Consider the following 18,053-nt stretch of genomic DNA (forward strand, 5'->3'; position numbering starts at 1 on the left):
TGGACAGGCAGCTGGGCATGTTCGAATCTCTGAACTCTTGTGCTTTTTAGTTACAAGCTATCACATTTTCCTTAAAAATAACATAAAGCCTTTTAAAAACTGAATTCTTCCTGTTCTGTCCCACTCATTTGAGCATGGAAACGGGAGACTAAACTCTGCACTGTGCCTTCATTATAAATGAACTTTTCATCAGTACAGAAGTATTTCAACCACAGGTCTAACTGTAAGGTCAGATGACAGTTTATATTTGTTTGTGCTGAAGGATCGAACCTGATATTTAATGCACAGAATTATACTGTCCTCTTATTTCACACAACTCCAGGAGATACCAAAGATGTTCCATCATTGTTCAACTGGGATGCAGAAAGAGGACAAGATTTCTGTCCAGCAACAGAATTGACAGGTAAAGCAGTCCTTTTGTTTTAAGACTAACAAACAAAATCCCTCCTAGCTCTCGAACTGCAAGATTTTTTAATTGTATATGCAGATTTCAGCTTGTCACAAGAGGGCAGTAAGTGAACATTAATTCTGGAGGAAGATTTGTAAAGAAATTTTCTAAAAGAAATGTTTTAAAGAAAATGAAATTTGAGACATATAAGTACCAATTTAATAGGTTCCCCAATTTTAAAATGCCACATTTTATTTGTAGGGCACCTACAAGCTGTAATTTGTATTTACTCTTGAGAAGTTCAATTTGCAAGCTTGCCTATTTTTTTTTTTAACATCTTGGATAAATAAAAGATACTACTATGTCTTGCTTTTTTTACGTAATAAAAGAATTACTATTAATGGTGTGGCACCATTAGCTGGGATAAGGTGTTTATGTTATGACAGGCCAACATTCATGCAGAAGAGAAATTGGTAAAAGCATTTTCATACGTTGAGGCTAGTAACATTTTTTTTATACTATCTCCCTTCTGGCTGATTAGGACATCTTACCAGGGTTGTCTTTTGTGCTTGTTAAATGTTTTCTCCAGATAGAGAACCCAAATCCAAGAATGCAGCTAGGCAAGGATCTTCGTGTAGTCATCAGCTCTTTCACTGAAATCTGATGACTGCTGACTTACAGATCTGAAAAAAATGTCGTTTGTCAAAGAACCAGCAGATAGATGGGATCTAGACTATTTTTTTGACAGTCATGATAATTGGATACTTGCATGTGATTCTTTCAGGTAGTCACGTTTGTTCCTCTGCTTATCTGTGCACAGGAGTCATGGATACTGAACTGTCATTAGATTACTGCAGGAGAAATTTATTGTGTGATTTAAGGGGAAGTTCATATTCTTTTGATGCCATTCCCAGCGATATGTCACTCTGAAGACCCACAAAAGGGTCACCCCTTTCCCATGCATCGGTTACAAGTTTTACACAGTCGTCATCTTCCATACCATGCAGAAGCCAGACCTTCCCCTTGCAGTATCATATCTGAAATATTGTAGTCCAAACCATGTTTGAAATAGAAGTGCCCTGCTAAACAGATGTTTAATTTACCTGTTGCAGATGAACCAAAAAAAGCCAAACCTGAACAAGATGAGGAATTTAGCCTGTGGATGTGTCAGGTGCAGATCTTTTTTACAACTAAGTTCTTTCCTGCTTACCAGCATGAAAAAGTGCTAAGGGAAAAAATAAAAGAAAATCAAACACAGGATGCTGAATTAGCTGAGCTGAGAAAGATCAAGGATGAGGAACTGGCGAAGTAAGTGTTGTGTCTTACCTTTAGTACTGTTACCTCTTATCTCCTACTAACAAAATTATTGAAAATGAGAAGTCTGCTTTAATAAAGTTGTATAGCATACTGTAACTGGAAAACAAACTCATCCAGGTATAATAAGTAATATACAGAATGTAACTCCTGACTTCTGTTACTGTTGGGAATAACAAATACAGGCTGCTTTCAGGTTACAGAATTCTTTGCGCTCTATTATTTCCTGGCACTTGAGTCCTGCTCTCTGTAAAGGCAATTAAGACTTTTTTTAAAAAAAATAAATCATGCTGTAAATTAGACTTGAAGTAGTAACTAGACAGGTTTTCTGCTTCTCTACAATATGACAGTTTATATTGTATATACTGTGAATATAGCTGTAGTTGCGTAGCCATTGTGTCTCCTTTCTTGCTGTACATTACATTTAAACTTTGTTCACTCAGACTTATTGCTGGAAGAGAAGCAGAAAAGGCAATAAGACAAGAAGCAGCTGCAGCAGAAAAAACATTTGACTCCAAGAGTGTGGATTTTAAGGAGTTAGAGGAGCCTGTCACACAGTTAGTACCCCCTCTGAAGGAAGAGGCACCCATTGTAGCACGCCCAGGTGTTACGAAGGTGCCTGCTGGCAAAAAGAAAAAGAAGAAAGAAATCTTCTGATAAGAACTACTGAAGCTCTAGGTAAGTACTCTTTGAATAAGAAAAAAATCCAAGTCTTGCTGGTTCCAGAAGGAAACTCTGCTCTTACACCAAAGGTCTTGGGAAAAAGCATCTAGTCATGAGTGTAAACCCTTTAAACAAAACTATTCCAGAAGTCAGTATTTGACTTGTATCAATACCAAGGGAATTTTTAGGTACAACTGATATCTTGTCATCATTGTATGTCCTAATTAAATGTTTCTGCTTAAAACCTAGTTTATTTGACTGAAATACTGCATAAGCAAGTACGTAACAATTTGACGAAGAATGTAAATCAGGCTGAAGCACGAGCTGCAAAGAACAGGTCACCTAGAAAGTGCTTTGTCCAGGTGTCTCTTGTAACCAATCTAGTTTGATATTGTAAAAAATTAGCAGAAAGTGACACAGAAATGGAAATGAACACAGGAAAACAAAAAGATGCCCTTAAAAGTGTAACAATTAGTTTTATTTTCCAGTAAAATATTCACATAACAATATCGGAATGGAATGGTACAGGTGAATTCAGACTGGTTTTTAATTAGTTTGCACATAAACCTTTTTAAAATCTAAAAATTTTATGATCAGTTTACAGATTTTAGTAGAAATTTTGATTCTTACAAAGCAAGTATTGCTTTACTAATTGTCATTATTCCAGTCAATAATATGACTAATAACTCTTCATGTTGAACAAGTGTCTGACATTGACATCTTCAATAAATCAGCCCTTTCAGATCAATCCAAGAAGAAAATATTATTAAACTGTGTTGCACAAAGTTTCTTTACTTCTTCTGTAAATAAATAAATAAATAAATGAAATTCAGTATGATGCCTTACAGGAACCTCTGCAAGAAAAATCCCGCATATTGGAGAATATAACAGAATTCAAACAGAAAACTCCCTAGGAGTTTCTAATGTAGACTACTGGACAGCATAACATTAAGAGAAAGTTGAGTCAAGTCTGATGTTTCACACTGAAAGATGAGTTGTATTTTAAGTGGTTAAAGTGTAAATGATGGTTCGAGTCTGTCGCTGGGCCATTCATCTTGTCAAATTTCTACACTGCCAACAGCAGAAGCTTTAGCTTCAACACAAGGAAGTATACTGAAACCCCTTTTCGGGGCAAGGAGGGATTAGTTTGCTACAGTAAATCAAGTCAGCAAGGCTTTTGCTTTGTGCTGCCTGAGGTACACCACTTCCTACACTTATCAGGCACAGAAACACTCATTTACTATTTCTGTATGGCAGGTTTGATCCTGAAAGACAATTAGAAATCATGAGAAGTCATGTAACTCATTTGTCTTTTCAAAAGTTAGGTTGCTAGGCTTTGGTCTTGGAAAAGTATTAATTTTTCCCCCTTGTCCAAGTGAGCACGCTTCCTCCTATTAAAAGAGGGTGCCCTAAAATCGCTGTAAATAAGACTCTTGACAGACTTTTAAGAGAAACTCATTTAAAAGCTTTTTGCATCTTATTGCTAATTTGCACTCTTAGTCAAGGTAAATAATTCTCAAACAGCATTAAAAACAAATTAACAATGGAATGAGGATCACTGACAGGACAGACAATGTCTAAGTAATCTACCCATGGATCATTGACAAATAAAACCTAATTCAGATGTAAGTATGTTCATCTCTCAACTGTATATAATATAACTTCATTAATTACTCCTAAACTAAGCTCACAGAGCTCTCCTGTATTATTTGAAGGAAGAAGAATGACTGATTAATAATTAAGAAAGTCTGCTGAATATTTATGCTGTTCTTTCACAGCTGGTGGAAGGCAGACTTAAAGCCTTATGCAAACTTACCTGGTCTATCATAGATCAATCCCTCTGTAGACTTCTTGCGAGATGGGTTTTATTACTTCTTCAGGGACATACATTTTAGTAGTAACTGTATTTAAAGGTAATAAAAACTAATCCTTACTTACCATTAACTTCAATCAGATTTGCATTTTTTTGATTCAAAATAACATACAGTTCTCGCTGGTCAGACTTTTTCCCAACTACCCAGTAATCACTCATTGCCTTCACAATAATTTCCTCATCTTCATCAACTCTGAAAGAAATTTTAGAATGTAAAAAATGTGGCAAAAAGTTTAATCTTCAACAACTTTATTGTAATGAGTGGGACAGTTTACTGTCATAAATTTTTGTGGTTGTGCAGTATCTAAGAGACTACCAATACTAACTTCGACATAATCCAGGGTGAAGGCTTCATAAATGGCTGCTTACGACAATGATTTACTTATCTGGGCATGTAATTAACTTGTCCATCAGCCAAACACTCCAGTGCTCCAAAGAAAACACGTATGCTCCATACTGTTAAGGACACACTGCATAGAATTTGCTACACAGTGACCAAAAAAATGGAAGCTGGAGAGGGTACGGTGATAAGCTTTCACGTATCTCATTGTTAAACCTAGAACTGAACTATGCTCAACGACTAGAGAAATTATATAAAGCTGCCACTCACCCAGTACTTCCAAAATATACTGAAACATTCTTTTTTGCATTTACAGAAAAATGAATGCCTCATCCTTAAGCAGAGTGGGAAAATTGCTAGTTGCCGATTAGTTATAGACATGACAATAATTCAGCATTTTCATGTTCTTTATTAATTTGAATTAATAAGGGTCTCTCCCAACTTGTAGCACAATACCCTTTGACAAGAAGTCAGTCATCTTTATCAGCAGTAATGTAGTAACTGCAGGGTTGGCATTTCATCTGTTGTCTAATCCCTAAAAGCAGCCAGCTCTTTCAGAGGAGGTATAATATAGGCAGAAGCAGGTTTCCCTGTCCTTTACACTACTTATCCAGAGATTAGACAGACTTAAGTGGAAAAGCGCTAGGCTTTACATCCCCTTCAAATTTGTTACGACTACTCTGAAGCTTCAAATAGATTACAGATATTTTCTTGGATAGACCCCCTCACTCTTCTATAAATTATTTTGTTATTAAAGGACAACAGAAGTTTTGTTTAAGACAGACTACTTCTAAACCAACACAAAATACCAAATATGATCCATGTTGCACCATTTATGTCACAGAGCTATGAATAGCCATCCATGAACAAAAAGACATGAAATCTTCTCTCATTTGAAAAAATCTTGATACAAGGAATTACAGACTATTTAATAGTTAAGCATTACCTGGAGAAGTCGCTGTTGATGTCACCGAGAATCTTCATGAGGTCAGGGTGAACAGATGCAAGTGATACACTGGGTGTTTTCCTCATGTGAATGGTACTTTTCTCTGCCAAGTTCATGTGATTGAAATAGATAAACTTGAACTGAGGCTCCTTCTCAGCCCTAGGAAGTTTTTTTGGGAAAAAAAAAAAAAAAAAAGTACTTGTGAATACTGTCATGTTCTATAAGCACAGGCTTCACACAGAACAGGTAACTAGCCAGTGAAAGACTTACTCAGACATCCTGAAGTTATCTTCACATTGAAAAGACCCAAGTAGGTTAAGACTCGTGTTAAAATGAAGTGTGATCACGCCACACTTTAAAAAAACAAAACCACCCAAAATGCCAGCCTGCAACACCAACCAGTTTTTCCCCTTCTGCTGCTTTGGCTGCTAGTAAATAGACACAGGGGAGTGTAAAGGCCTTGTCCCACTTCGCAGTGCTAGTTTGTTTGCATTTTTCTGAGTTGTTTTTTCTCTGTCCCCATTTTACTTCCTTGCTGCTCTTCCCTGTGCCAGTCCAGCCTGGTTTGAATGGATGCTAGGTTTTTAATTTGATCAATAAGTAATCTTCCACTCACATCTTTGTTACACTCAGAGAACTCTTCCTTGATCCAGGTGATTAGATCTCCCTCCATCATTTGTGTGGGCCAAGCAAGAGACTATTTTCAAATTCTTGCCTTGGCAGTCTTCCTCCATTTCCTCTTTTATTGAGTTAACAAAATCTGTCACTTAGAGTTGCAGTTTTGGTAGCAGTCACCAGCAAATTCAGACTAGCTATAGCGGTTGCTACTTCGGGCTATGTATTATTTAGAATCAAGGAGATACTGTGATGACACCACTCACCTTAGCAAACAACTAGATACCCTTGCTCTCTTGTCACCTAGATGCATTAGCGTCAAGAAACCATATCATGTTTTCAGGACACCATAGCATTAAACTTTTAAAGAGTTAAAGCTGCCAAAGCCAGACCCAGATGGCATTAAAAAACCCCAAGTTTAATGATTTAGTAGATTGGCTCAGTTTCAAGCACATCCTATTCTATACCCTGCGATTTTGCTGATTTGGCATGCTACCACTAAACAAGTTCAGTCACACACCTATCTTTGGTTTAATTCCTTTTTTTTTTCCACCATACGCGACGCTATTCGTGCTTCCCTAAGAAATCTATCTAAATAAATAAATACAATTTTGTGGAAAGTCAGCTATAATTTTAAGCAAAGTAGATTTTCCAAAGCATTAACATCCCTTTTTATTTGACTTTTTTTTAACCCCTCAAGCAGTTACTTTGTCCTGCAAAACCAAAAAGAAGAGACTTTTTTCTTTACCTAGCATACACAGCAACACTTCCAAGGAGCAGTAATTCTGGCAAGAAGTACTCGGCTGTAAAACTTGCATCATAACCAAATAATCCACTCACTAAAGTCCCCATTTCAAACTCTTAAACAGAAGTTGTTCTGGTACGTAGACCTTCATTTTCCTTTTCCAATTGTAACAGAATTAAGAGTTACATACACTCTGTCCAGCCTGTAAGTCCTTGTGTCTAAGGTAATACTCAGAGCTTAGTGGTGTCAGTGTCCACTTGATATGAAAAATACAGTTCTTTTAGCATTACACAAACCAGCAGCCTAGGAAAGCAGAAGTCAAAGGAAATCAGCACAAAAGACATGGCCAAAGATAGTGACAATTTTTTAAAAAACTCAAATGTTCTACTAGCCCAAGGGCTGTCTGTGAACATTATGAGATTGTTTTCCTCGAGCAAACGTAGAAAGTATAAACTAAAGTTAAGATTAACTGCTGCTTCTCTGCTTCAGCATGGGGGACAGTGAGAGAAGACTGCCACTTACGCTGGCATTTCTGCCATCTTGTATATACTTCTGCCAGCACAGTGATCTTAGAACTCATCATCCCCACGGGTCAGCTAGTTTCATACATGAAGCAGCAAAACTTAGGAGTTTCACTTCTTGTGTCTGAATAATCTGCTAGGGGATGAGGAGGCAGAATCTCGATTGATACACTGAGATTCATCTTCTATATTTACGTGATTTTTCCTGCAACAATTATGCAGAGAGGAAAAAGGTTTCAGCCACTAATAAACATTCATGCCTAAATTAACAACATATATGTTGTTACTTCAGGGAAATCTCAATATGCAACAACAGGCACTATATAAGCTTAAGATGCAGAAATGTAGACAAACATCATTTAAAGTACACTGTTAATGCTTTCAACATTTGGGCTCATGTTACCATTATTTAAGCAGTTCATTAAACCTAATTTTTAGCCAACTAATGAGGGACTGCAACAGGAACAGAAACATGGTACAAACCCTGATATTCTCTTGTTGATGTTGTATTGTTCACATATGTCTGATGCTAACACAGTGAGTTGAGGCCCAACAATGCTGTCCAGTTTACGGCAAAACTCCAGCGTAGGTGGAATTGAAGCTAGGTGGTGGGTAAAGAAAAGGGAGAGATGAGGTTCTCTTCCCACAGTTGAAGGTACAGTTTTTGTAGTAGTTTTCTTTAAACATCAGTGAGAGTCCTGGGGAAATTTTCACTCTTAATTATAATCTTATGGATGATTTTGAAAGTGCATAGCTAATGGAAGTGATATTTAGTAATTTTATTGTGTAATTTGAGTTACTTACACCACTGGAACAAAAGCCAAGACTGATAGAAGCACTCACAAAGATGACGCTCAAGTAACAAATTAACTGAGTATTGTTCAAGAGTAAAGCAAGTTGCACATAATAGCTTTCTGTACTGTCTTGCCAAGTGAGTGATGTACTTACCATCAATCATAAAGCAGACAGCTGCACTCATGGCCTAGAACAAAAAAGTTAGAGCAAAAAAAACCATTTACAACAGGTTACCTCAACTACCTCAAATAAATGACAGATACTTCACTGAAGCCACACACAGGTAAACCAGTTAAATTAAAAAAAACCAAACCAAAAAAAAACAAACCAAAAAAACCCAAGTTACTGTAAAGGTAACACTTCAATAGGATAACCTCTTTGCAGACCTGACAACACAGGACAGTTAATGATTTTAAAATTCAGCCCAGTTAACATTTTTTACATTCTAGGGGAAAGGTAAAATTTGCTAAAAATGCATTTTATGCAAGGATATATGTCTACAAGAAACATCCATTTAATTAGAAAAACATTAGTTTTTATGTTTTACTGATTAATGCTACATAAATCCAGGTATGAAACTACTTAAAGTATCTGAAGGCTAGTATTTTGTTTTACTAAAACAACTGTCTGTTTTGGGGAAGGTACAGAAAGAGGATTCAGGCTTTCAAGCTTGTTGCCAGAACCATGAAAAGGAGTTTTCTGTCTCTTTGCTTTAACCTGGTCATATCAATGCATCCTTCTATACAATGCATAAGTACTTCACATCATTGTCGTCTTCATTGCATAGAGATTCCTACCTCTGTGGAGTAATTGCAGAGGAAATCTTAATACCTTATAAACAATTAAATGAAGCTCTTCATAAGTGTCATCAGTATTAACAAATATTTTGGGGAAACGGCATTTTGCTTCCGGATCGTTAAGATTTAAAGGTCCAGTAAGAAACCTAGAAAATAATTCAAGAGGTCAGTTGCGATGAATTCTTGTATTTTAGTTTCTCCTATTTAAACTAGCAATTACTTGAATGTATGAATATATTTAAATAAATGAGTTTTCAGCTATTCAGATAGGCGTAGAGCCCTTTACATTTTATCTCAACACTTATTACAGTTTACAAAGTATTATTTGCATATATGCTCCAAAGAGTTACAGAAACAGGATCAGAAAACCATAATAATGCTAAGGAAATAAATTGTGCAGATTATCAAAGGAACACCAAAACGCTTTCCACATTCAAGTTGTGACTTATCTTTATAAACCCTTTTTTTGTTGCTGTTGGGAAAACACTCTTCCTTTGCTTTCCGACAGGACATTAAAATTAGTTTTATGTAGAACAGTGGTGTATTAGAAGCACCTAAACTTGGGGGGGTGCAGAACAGGGACTGAGTGTCGGTGCCTTGATCCCAAAAGAATACAATAAATCAGGCAAGAGGAATTACTGTGATAAAGATGTCCAGTCCCACAATTATTCAAAATAATGTTGCCCAGTCTTAAGTACAGAATTCCCCACTCTGACATGGTGAGTACAGAGGAAAAATAAATAGATATATCCCTAGATTAAATCTAAACCTTTGTCTGAAGTGCCCAACCAAAAAGAAATAACGAGCAGCTCCAAAATTTTCCATGCAGTGCATTAAGAACAGTGGGAAAGAAAAATATGCAGTAATGTTAATGAAGCCTTTTCTGTTTTTTTCCAGAGGTCAAGTTTAACATTGCACCAACTACTGTGCAACCCTCTGGAATGAACTGTGTGTGGAATGTGTATCTTCCCAAACATTCTGCCCTTGAGGGAATAAGGTGACAGTAAACAAGAGCTACCTTCCATAGTGTTGTAGATTTCCTGGCATTTCAGCACGTATTGGAGAATCTCTTCCTGCTAACTGAAGCAAAAAACACACAAAAGAAAAAAACAGCTTAGAGGTATTTTCTGTTACATTTTGTGGACTGTCAAAACAAAGCAAACCATTTGCAGAAATTACCACTCATGAAGATATATACTATTTGTATAACATGAAGGAGATAAAGTGCAAGAGATGCTTATAGAACAGGGCGTTCTGATTTTGCATTTATTAATTTTAAAACTATTGAGGTTTTTGATGGGGGAAGAATAATTAACTCCATGCAGTCTTCTGGCACTCCATGCAGCATTTAGCCATTAAGCTGAAGTGATTCATATGCAGTACTGAGCAGTCATCAGGTATCAACATTCAGTAAACTAGCTCCCTATCACCTTCTCATATTCAAATTATCAGCACAATTCATATTATAAGTGTTAGGTGCAAATACTACTGAGTTTACTAAAGTGCCCCAAAAGCAATACATCTCAGAATTCCTAAATTAACATTTAAGGGGTGGAGGGTGGAAGTGAGAGAGACTCTTCTTTGGTATTTCACCCATTAGCAGTACCAGACAAACAGAAAGAAAAGAAGAAAAACACCCCGCAAACACAAAACCAAGTAACACCCACCACCACCATACCTCAGGCTCCATGTGCCTTGGAAACAGAGATGTCGTGAGATATTTGTACAAAATTCTCATGTCATCTTGTTCCAGTCCACTCCTAGAACATCAGGGAGAAAACAAACCTAAGTGGTTTGTGCTGCAGTTCAGATCACGTTTTCCAAAACTCAGGCAAAGCACATACTGAACTAGGGTAGCAACATTTCAGGGTCTCAGTAGAATCAATCCCAGAACATTAATTTTTAATAAAATGTTAGTTTATTTGCTAAATACAAAAGACATCTAAATTAGCTGTAAACTAGAAATATTAACAATATTGAAACAAAAAAAGATCAAGTTTGCTATTCTCAAGTCAATTTTTAAGTAGAACTCTTCACAAGCATTGCAACTTCCTGGTTCAGAACCATATAAAACCCAATCCTTTGATTAGCCTTCTTTGCTGAAGTCCTACAGAGGAACCTGCATACAAGCGCAGAGGCTCTTGCAATAGAAATGACAAAGACACTTGCACTAGCTGCTCCCCAGGCCAACTTGGAAGTAATCATTTGGTACAGGTTAGAGATTTTAAAGCCAAAGACCAATGCATTTCTCAGTTCTCTCATTTTCATGCAACTGTTTCACTGATTCAGAAGCTTTGCTATTATGGCATTAATTTATAGGATGAGAAACCGAAGACACGCAAAAGAATTATTGAAGTACCTACCAGATAAGCTGATCATTGTAGAGAAATGCAGTATATTTGACTATGTTGAGGCTTTCTTCCATCCTGTTAATAAACGACTGAATTTTCAAGTAAGTCATTTTATCCAGTGGAAAGAAGCTGATTCCACAAAACACATCCAGCAGATCACAAGACTGTAAATGCAGTGTCTGCAAGTACTAAGAGAATAATGACAGTTGTTTTTTTAGAATTCAAAAAACTTCCAGTGTGTAGATTGAAATGACAAATTTGAGTCTAATCCCCAGCAATCTAGACTAACGATGAAAAAAACCAAACCCAAACCAAACCCCTTCCAGTTCTGCTTTTATGTCATATTCCTTCATGTGGGAACAGACTTTTTAGTAGGGCCTGCAGCAGTAGGACAGGGGCTAATGGTTTTACACAAAAAGAAAGTAGATTCAGAGTAGATGTAAGGAAGAGATTTTGTTACTGTGAGGGTGGTGAAACAGTGGAACAGGTTGTCCAAAGAGGTGGTAGATGCCCCATCCCTGGAAACATTCAAGATCAGGTGGGATGGGGCTTTGAACAACCTGATGTAGTTGAAGATGTCTGTGCTTATTGCAGGGTGGTTGGACTAGATGGCTTTTAAAGGTCCCTTCCAACCCAAACTGTTCTATGATTCTATGTAGGAGTGTGTAAATGTGATTCCAGGTGTCAGCCTGCTATTCTTTAATCGTAGTGACAACAGCTCTTAAGGCTAGCTCAAGACCTTCTGAATGTATAAGAACGAACAGCCTATCTTACTAGTATTCTAATTTCAAAACTAGAAATATTAGCAGATAAATCCATTAGCTTTCAATGTGTAAAGTAAAAGATAATTTATATTATTCTCTTTCTTGATAGACTGTAACCTTTACCAAGAGATATCAAATGCACTATTAAATGCTCTGCTTGGTGAAAGACGAGTTATCCAATGGCTCCCTCTACAGTCATTTCATATTACCAAAAAACCCTCAAGAAGTAAAATACATACAAATACTATGACAGATCTCTGTTACGTTTTATAATCAAAGTCTCATTTCCTTTCAGAGTTTCAGTGCAGTTCAAGCCTGCCAGCAACACATAGCAAATTTGTTCAATAGGGTTATAACAGAACAACTTGCATGACCAAACTTTTTAAGCATTTCCAGTTCCCCAGCAAAACAGGGAAACAACTTTTCCTTGGATTTCTCAATTATACAGATCTATAGCGAATACTGTTTTATCTTCAATAGGAACTTCAAAGAAAAACAATGTTTTAAAGATAAAAATCTATTACTTTGTTTTTTGCCATGCTCTATTTTTCAGTCTAGATAGAAGTATACAGCAGCTAATCAAACATAGTGCTTATGCCAGTGTTTATTCTAGACTCTACAAGTCTTACAAAAGACCAGCAAAAAACCCCCCAAACCCACAAGCAAAGCCTGTATTTCTGTTTACACTGTCACAGTATTGTGTTATTTTAAAGAACTGTTGAGAACAAAATTTTAAACACCAGTATAGTGTCTACACTCCATCATTATCAGAGATGTCAGTGTTCACATCTCTACCCCAAGTGAATTAACCGTTGACAGCAGTCTTCTGTTTGCTTCCACGCAAATGAGAAAAATGGGGGCAGACAGACACTTGGTTGCCATCTTTTAAAACTACCTTGATTAAACTTTTCTGTAGGAACTCAAAATTCTGCCAGACATAACTACAAAGTCAGTTAATTTATGCAAGAAATACCTGAATAATATTTGAGTGATTTCTTGCTCAGAAATAGGTTTTGCTTTCCATACTTTCACTAAAACATTAGCTTTTGAAGACTGAAATCAAATTATTAATACTACTTATATAACAAAGACGTTACTTCCTGAAACCTTATCAGGCATGATTAATTCCACATGGGCAGTGGAGATGGGTGGGGGGGAAGTTAAAAGTTACAACTCTCCATTACTTCACAGTACTATGGGGCTTGAAGCTGATGCATGCAGGTTGTGGAATCTCCATCCCTGGGTATTTTCAAGACTCAACCAGCCAAAGCCCTATGCAGTCTAGTTTGAATTCAGTGTTACCCTACTTTGAGTAGGAGGCTGAACTGGATGACGTCTCCACATTCCTCCCAACCTATATGATTCTTGCAACAGTTACTCAAATAGGCCTGCATGGATTGTTAGCGCACTAACCAATTCAAACGTTAACACAGGATTTCCAGAGAAGAAATGTGATTCCATCAGAAAAAATCTCCAACAGCTAAGCTGGTCCATCAAGCCATAACCCTGCTTGTGGTTCAACTCCACCTAAAGAACCTACCACCTTAGTAAGAAGTATTTGAAGAAATGAGTAACCCGATTTTTTGTGTTGCCACTACACCTTTCCACTGCCTATATTTTAGTCACATGGCAGCCACTTAAGATTTTTGCATTTTATTTCCAATGCAGAATCACACTTTATGTGCCTGAAAAATAAGGTCTTACCCGATGGAAGAACTTCTCTAGTCTCTCCTTTAGAACTTTTACACCTCCATCTTCCATGGCTTTCAGGAATGTGCCATTGAAAAGCTAACAGTTAAAAAAATAAAAATCAGTCAGTTGAGTAATCATTTACAGTACTTTCTTACAACTCTGCCATGGATATAGCTAGTATACAATCAAGCTTCTGTTTCTCAGTATTTGGACTCCAAGTAGATCCAAATGTACCCCTTCTTTATTGAAAAAACATCTCTCAGATTTGCAGGGTCCAGGTATATATGGCAGCAGAAGCAGAATTAGAAAAGGAAGCTAAATTCTTTAATGGTAGAGAAATTATTAATCTGTGTCATTTAAGTATCTTATACTCTTGTTTTTCAAAAGCCAGATTGATGGCCTTTATCCAGTATTGTTTCTCCAACAGGTAATATATGACACCATCAAAATCAAATGCTTCATGGTGTAACTGCACTTGAAAGAAGAAATTTGAACTTCATAGAAATTAGAAGGCTTTTATTTGTGTAATAAGCTAATGAACCAGCACAGATAACTGCAAAAGCTTTATTTTTCTCTTCCATCAACATTATTAGAGCTTCAGGAAGAGAGCAGACAATAGTAATGAGGCAATATCAAAGCAATGATGAGCTTGCACATCCAAATGGTACCACGAGCATCTCTTCCTCTGCCCAGAAGAGGAGCCTCTAGTATTAACTCTACCTTGTACATGCTGTAGCACTGCTGTAGGACCGAACTATAAACCTTATCCTGCAGAAAAGAGAGGAGGACATTAATATAAGCAGAGGCAGAATTTCAAATATTTTGGCTGAGCTACACATAACATCTTACCAGAGAGCCAGCAAACACAAATTAGAGAAATCAATCTCTGAAAAGTTAAAAGAACATTTCCAGTCAGCATCTAGACATTTCTTTGTACTTACAAAGTACTGTTTCAGTAAAGGGAGTCCCTTTGTCCCTTACATTTAATATTAAAAGCACCTTAACAACTCACGCACAAGAGAGCAGTTACAAATAGTGCCCTACCCTAAGGCCAGTGGTCAGTGAAAATGAACTTATTTCTGACAAGTTTTCTTTTCATCCAGGTCAAAGGCTAAAGGAGGTGGGACATCATAGCAGGTTTTTATTGGGCTAGGACCTTAACCCAGATTAAAAAAAAAAAAGAAAAAAAAAAAAAAGACTTTTATTGTTTGTCTGGCAAAACGGAGTGCCTATGACACCAGCCCTTTTCTTAGAACACAGCAAGGAAAAGAAGTAGTACACACTGTAATGAAAGGAGGCAGCATAAGCAACCAGCTTTTAAAATATCCTACCCAGCCAAATACCCTTTCTGCATACAATTAAATTGACCTAATGATGCTGCAGTTTGGACAAGAAATCCCATGACAGTTATGAGCTGTTTGTTTTTCCAGATTATTAGTAAGGATTACTAGCAGTCTTAAGAAAGTAGTAACACATACACTTAAACCTAATAAAAATACATGGATTTAAAATCTTGTAAGAACTTTATTAAACAGACAGATCCTAAGAACTATTCACCTATTCCAAGCTAAAAGTCTCACAGCTGTATAGTTCATTGATGTTTATTGGGTGATCTTGAACTGCTTCTTGCTTTCTTCTTTAAACTTTGGAAAAAGGGCAAAGTACTTTTCAATATCTATGGAGATATATATATATATTAAAAAATCAGTTTGGCAGCAGTTCAAGAAACAAACCAAGACATTTCTGGAGGTACTCTTGAAATGCAATAAAACCCCATTAAAAAAAAAAGGAAAAGAAAAGAAAAAAGTTCAGCATTACCAGTAATTCTTCTTCCTGATATTCATAGACTGGCTTTCCATCTTTGTGTTTTTCTATTATGGGATTCCGTACAACCTAGGAAGTGGAACAGGCTGGTATTAGACAATGCAGAATGCATTGAGAACATTGCGATATGATGTTTTAGAAATATGCATATCACATGCATAAGTACCATGACCATCCAGAAGTTTTCTTCAGGTTCATGGAAAAATTGTCTATTCTTCTGCGTATGTAGGGATTTTGCAGGTTTTGTTGGACTAAAGGTCCTGGAAAGAAAACACAGATATTTATACACGTGCACAAAAAGACAACATATGATTGGGAAATTTAAAATACATTGCTTGTGCTAATACAATGAACCTTGCAATCAGACTTCGTACCTTGTGAATTGTACTATAGCTTCACACAGTCCCACGTTTCTAATTTTTTCATTCTTTTCCACTTCATTTGGGTGATAGAAGAGAATCTTCTTTTCTTCCTAAAATTTGAAAAAAGAATCAAAGCGAATGTATTTAACAGAATTAACGTTAAAGAATACCAAGTTCATGGCTTGCTTGGTTTTTAACTTTAATCCCTTAATTTCCTAGGCAGAATTTTAACTTGTACCTAAATGGGCTTCTGTAATAATGGATAAAAGGCATATTTAAGCACACTTAAGCAGTCAGTCATCCCAAGATATGTTGAAATGCTTTATAAATTGAAGGCTATTGAAATCATAGGCCCTAGTCTCTTCACAGCTAGTTCAAAGCAAGCGTAGCTTCAAAGACAGATCAAAGCATGGCTAGCTTTAAAGGTAGGTCAGATTGCTCGCAGCCTTGTCCACTCAAGTTTTGAGTATCTCCAAAGACAGAGATTCCATAACCTTTCCAGGCCCTGCTCTGCTGTTTGACCATTTCACTACGAAGAATTTTTTCTTCTATCTCATCAGAATTTCCCTTGCTGGAACTTCTTCCATTACCTCATCCTTTCATTTCAAGAGCCTGACTCCATCCTCTATAACCACCCTTCAGGCAGGTGAAGATAGCCATCAGACCCTCTTCTGCACCGTCTCTTCTTCAGGCTGCACAACTCCAGATTTCTAAGGCTGTCTAGTACATCACTGACCATGGCCCCCTGACCGACTCGGGGCCCTCCACTGTGTTTGCTTCAGTTTGTCGGTATTTTTCCTACTCCAGGCAGCCCCAGAAGAACACAGTCCCCACCAGCAGCCTCCCAAACCCAGAGCACAGGGGAAGCAATCACTTGACTTGACTAGTGACCACACTCACTAACCCAGCCTGTACGCTGTTTTCACTGCCACAAGGGCACACTGCTGATTCATGTAGGACCTGTTGTTCACTAGGACTCCCTGGCCCTGTTTTGCAAATCTGCTTTCTAACCAGTCAGCCCCTGGCCTAACATGGTGCACGAGATCATTTCATCCCACACACAGGACTTTGCATTTGCCTTCATCGAGCTCCATGAGGTTTCTGCTAGCCTCTGCTCGCTGAGGGTCCCTCTGAACAGCAGCCCTGCCTTCCAGTATATCAGCAGCTTCCCCAGTTTGGAGTTGCCCACAGACTTGAGGACACGTGCAGTCTCATCGCCCTGGTCATTAACACGTACATAAGTACACTGCCCTGTTCAAAACCGATTAAAACTGAAGATTATCACATGAACCATACAAGGTGCTTCTCTCTAAAAACAGACTATAGCTTCTTAAGTTTACTTATTAAAGATCACAACGGCAAGAAAATACCAGCAATAAGTTGAATTTAACTAAGTTAAACACTAAGCTTTCTGCTGCGTTCTATCTACCTGGAGAAAATTATTTTTAGAAATATTTACTGCATCAGTAAAACATAGTTACTAACAGACCAGCTCCCCACGTACAGTATTTTACATGCAAGTGTTAAACCGCCCTCGGTTACTGTTCCTTTTTCGTCCGAAGTAGAGCCGGCTGCGGATGCAGGTGGCCCTGTCCCCGGCCCCACCGAGGCTGCCAGCACACAGGCCCTCGGTGGCTCTGTGCCCGGAGGCCGCCTTTGTCCGGGGATGCTCCGCAAGGGGAAGCGCTAATCCCGCGGGGGCCCGGCCACGGAGAGGGTCAGCACAGCACAGCACAGCACAGCCAGCCGCCCCGCAGCCCCCTGCAGCAACCAAGGCCGGGCCGGGGGTGCCCTCCGCTCCCCGCAGCCCCGGGACGCAACGCCCCCCTCGGTACCTCTCCCTCTTTGGGCCCCAGCTTGGGGTTGTAGATGAAGAAACTGAGCAGGGTGGGAGCGAGCTGCTTCTCCTGGCCGGCTCCCGCCGCCGCCGCCATACCGAGCCTGGAGCGAGCGCGCCTGGGGCCGGCAGCCGCCACACACCATCGGGGAGCAGCCCGGGGCCCTGCGCCGGCACCGGCCCCGCACCACTTCCGCCTTCCCCCCGCCCCGGAAGAGCACGGCGC

General features: G+C 38.3%; 2 protein-coding genes across 4 annotated transcripts in view; one reads left to right on the forward strand and one right to left on the reverse strand.

Moving 5' to 3' along the window:
* The window catches only part of LOC130148074 (radial spoke head 10 homolog B-like), a 24,837-nt gene extending 13,470 nt beyond the window's left edge, over positions 1-11,367 (forward strand). For 2 of the 3 annotated variants that reach the window (XM_056336236.1, XM_056336237.1), the window contains exons 18-21: positions 323-403; positions 1,501-1,696; positions 2,146-2,380; positions 9,895-11,367. In XM_056336236.1, the coding sequence (XP_056192211.1) occupies positions 323-403; positions 1,501-1,696; positions 2,146-2,359 (491 nt within the window). In that variant the 3' untranslated portion in view covers positions 2,360-2,380; positions 9,895-11,367. Of the gene's footprint in view, positions 1-322; positions 404-1,500; positions 1,697-2,145; positions 2,381-9,894 lie in introns of those variants that run through there. The other variant, XM_056336238.1, reaches the window with a different exon arrangement.
* Positions 2,822-18,053, reverse strand: CCZ1 (CCZ1 homolog, vacuolar protein trafficking and biogenesis associated). Its single transcript, XM_056336239.1, has 15 exons — positions 17,826-18,053; positions 16,003-16,100; positions 15,795-15,888; positions 15,623-15,697; positions 14,525-14,572; positions 13,817-13,900; positions 11,361-11,536; positions 10,676-10,757; positions 10,016-10,077; positions 9,032-9,143; positions 8,354-8,387; positions 7,889-8,006; positions 5,525-5,683; positions 4,304-4,431; positions 2,822-3,165 (listed from the first exon to the last, which is right to left on the reverse strand). The coding sequence occupies exons 1-15, from the start codon at positions 17,922-17,924 to the stop codon at positions 3,110-3,112; spliced, it is 1,425 nt and encodes a 474-aa protein (XP_056192214.1). The 5' UTR covers positions 17,925-18,053; the 3' UTR covers positions 2,822-3,109.

This window comes from Falco biarmicus, chromosome 4 (genome assembly GCF_023638135.1).
Source record: "Falco biarmicus isolate bFalBia1 chromosome 4, bFalBia1.pri, whole genome shotgun sequence".
Taxonomy (NCBI): Eukaryota; Metazoa; Chordata; class Aves; order Falconiformes; family Falconidae; genus Falco; species Falco biarmicus.

Excerpts from the sequence above, each read along its gene's own strand:
- CCZ1 (XM_056336239.1), bottom strand. The coding sequence starts at position 17,924 with ATGGCGGCGGCGGCGGGAGCCGGCCAGGAGAAGCAGCTCGCTCCCACC. Across the intron at positions 15,698-15,794 it reads AAAACTTCTGGATGGTCATG|GTTGTACGGAATCCCATAAT; the intron begins GTACTTATGCAT and ends TCCACTTCCTAG. Across the intron at positions 8,388-9,031 it reads TTCATTTAATTGTTTATAAG|GCCATGAGTGCAGCTGTCTG; the intron begins GTATTAAGATTT and ends TTTTTGTTCTAG.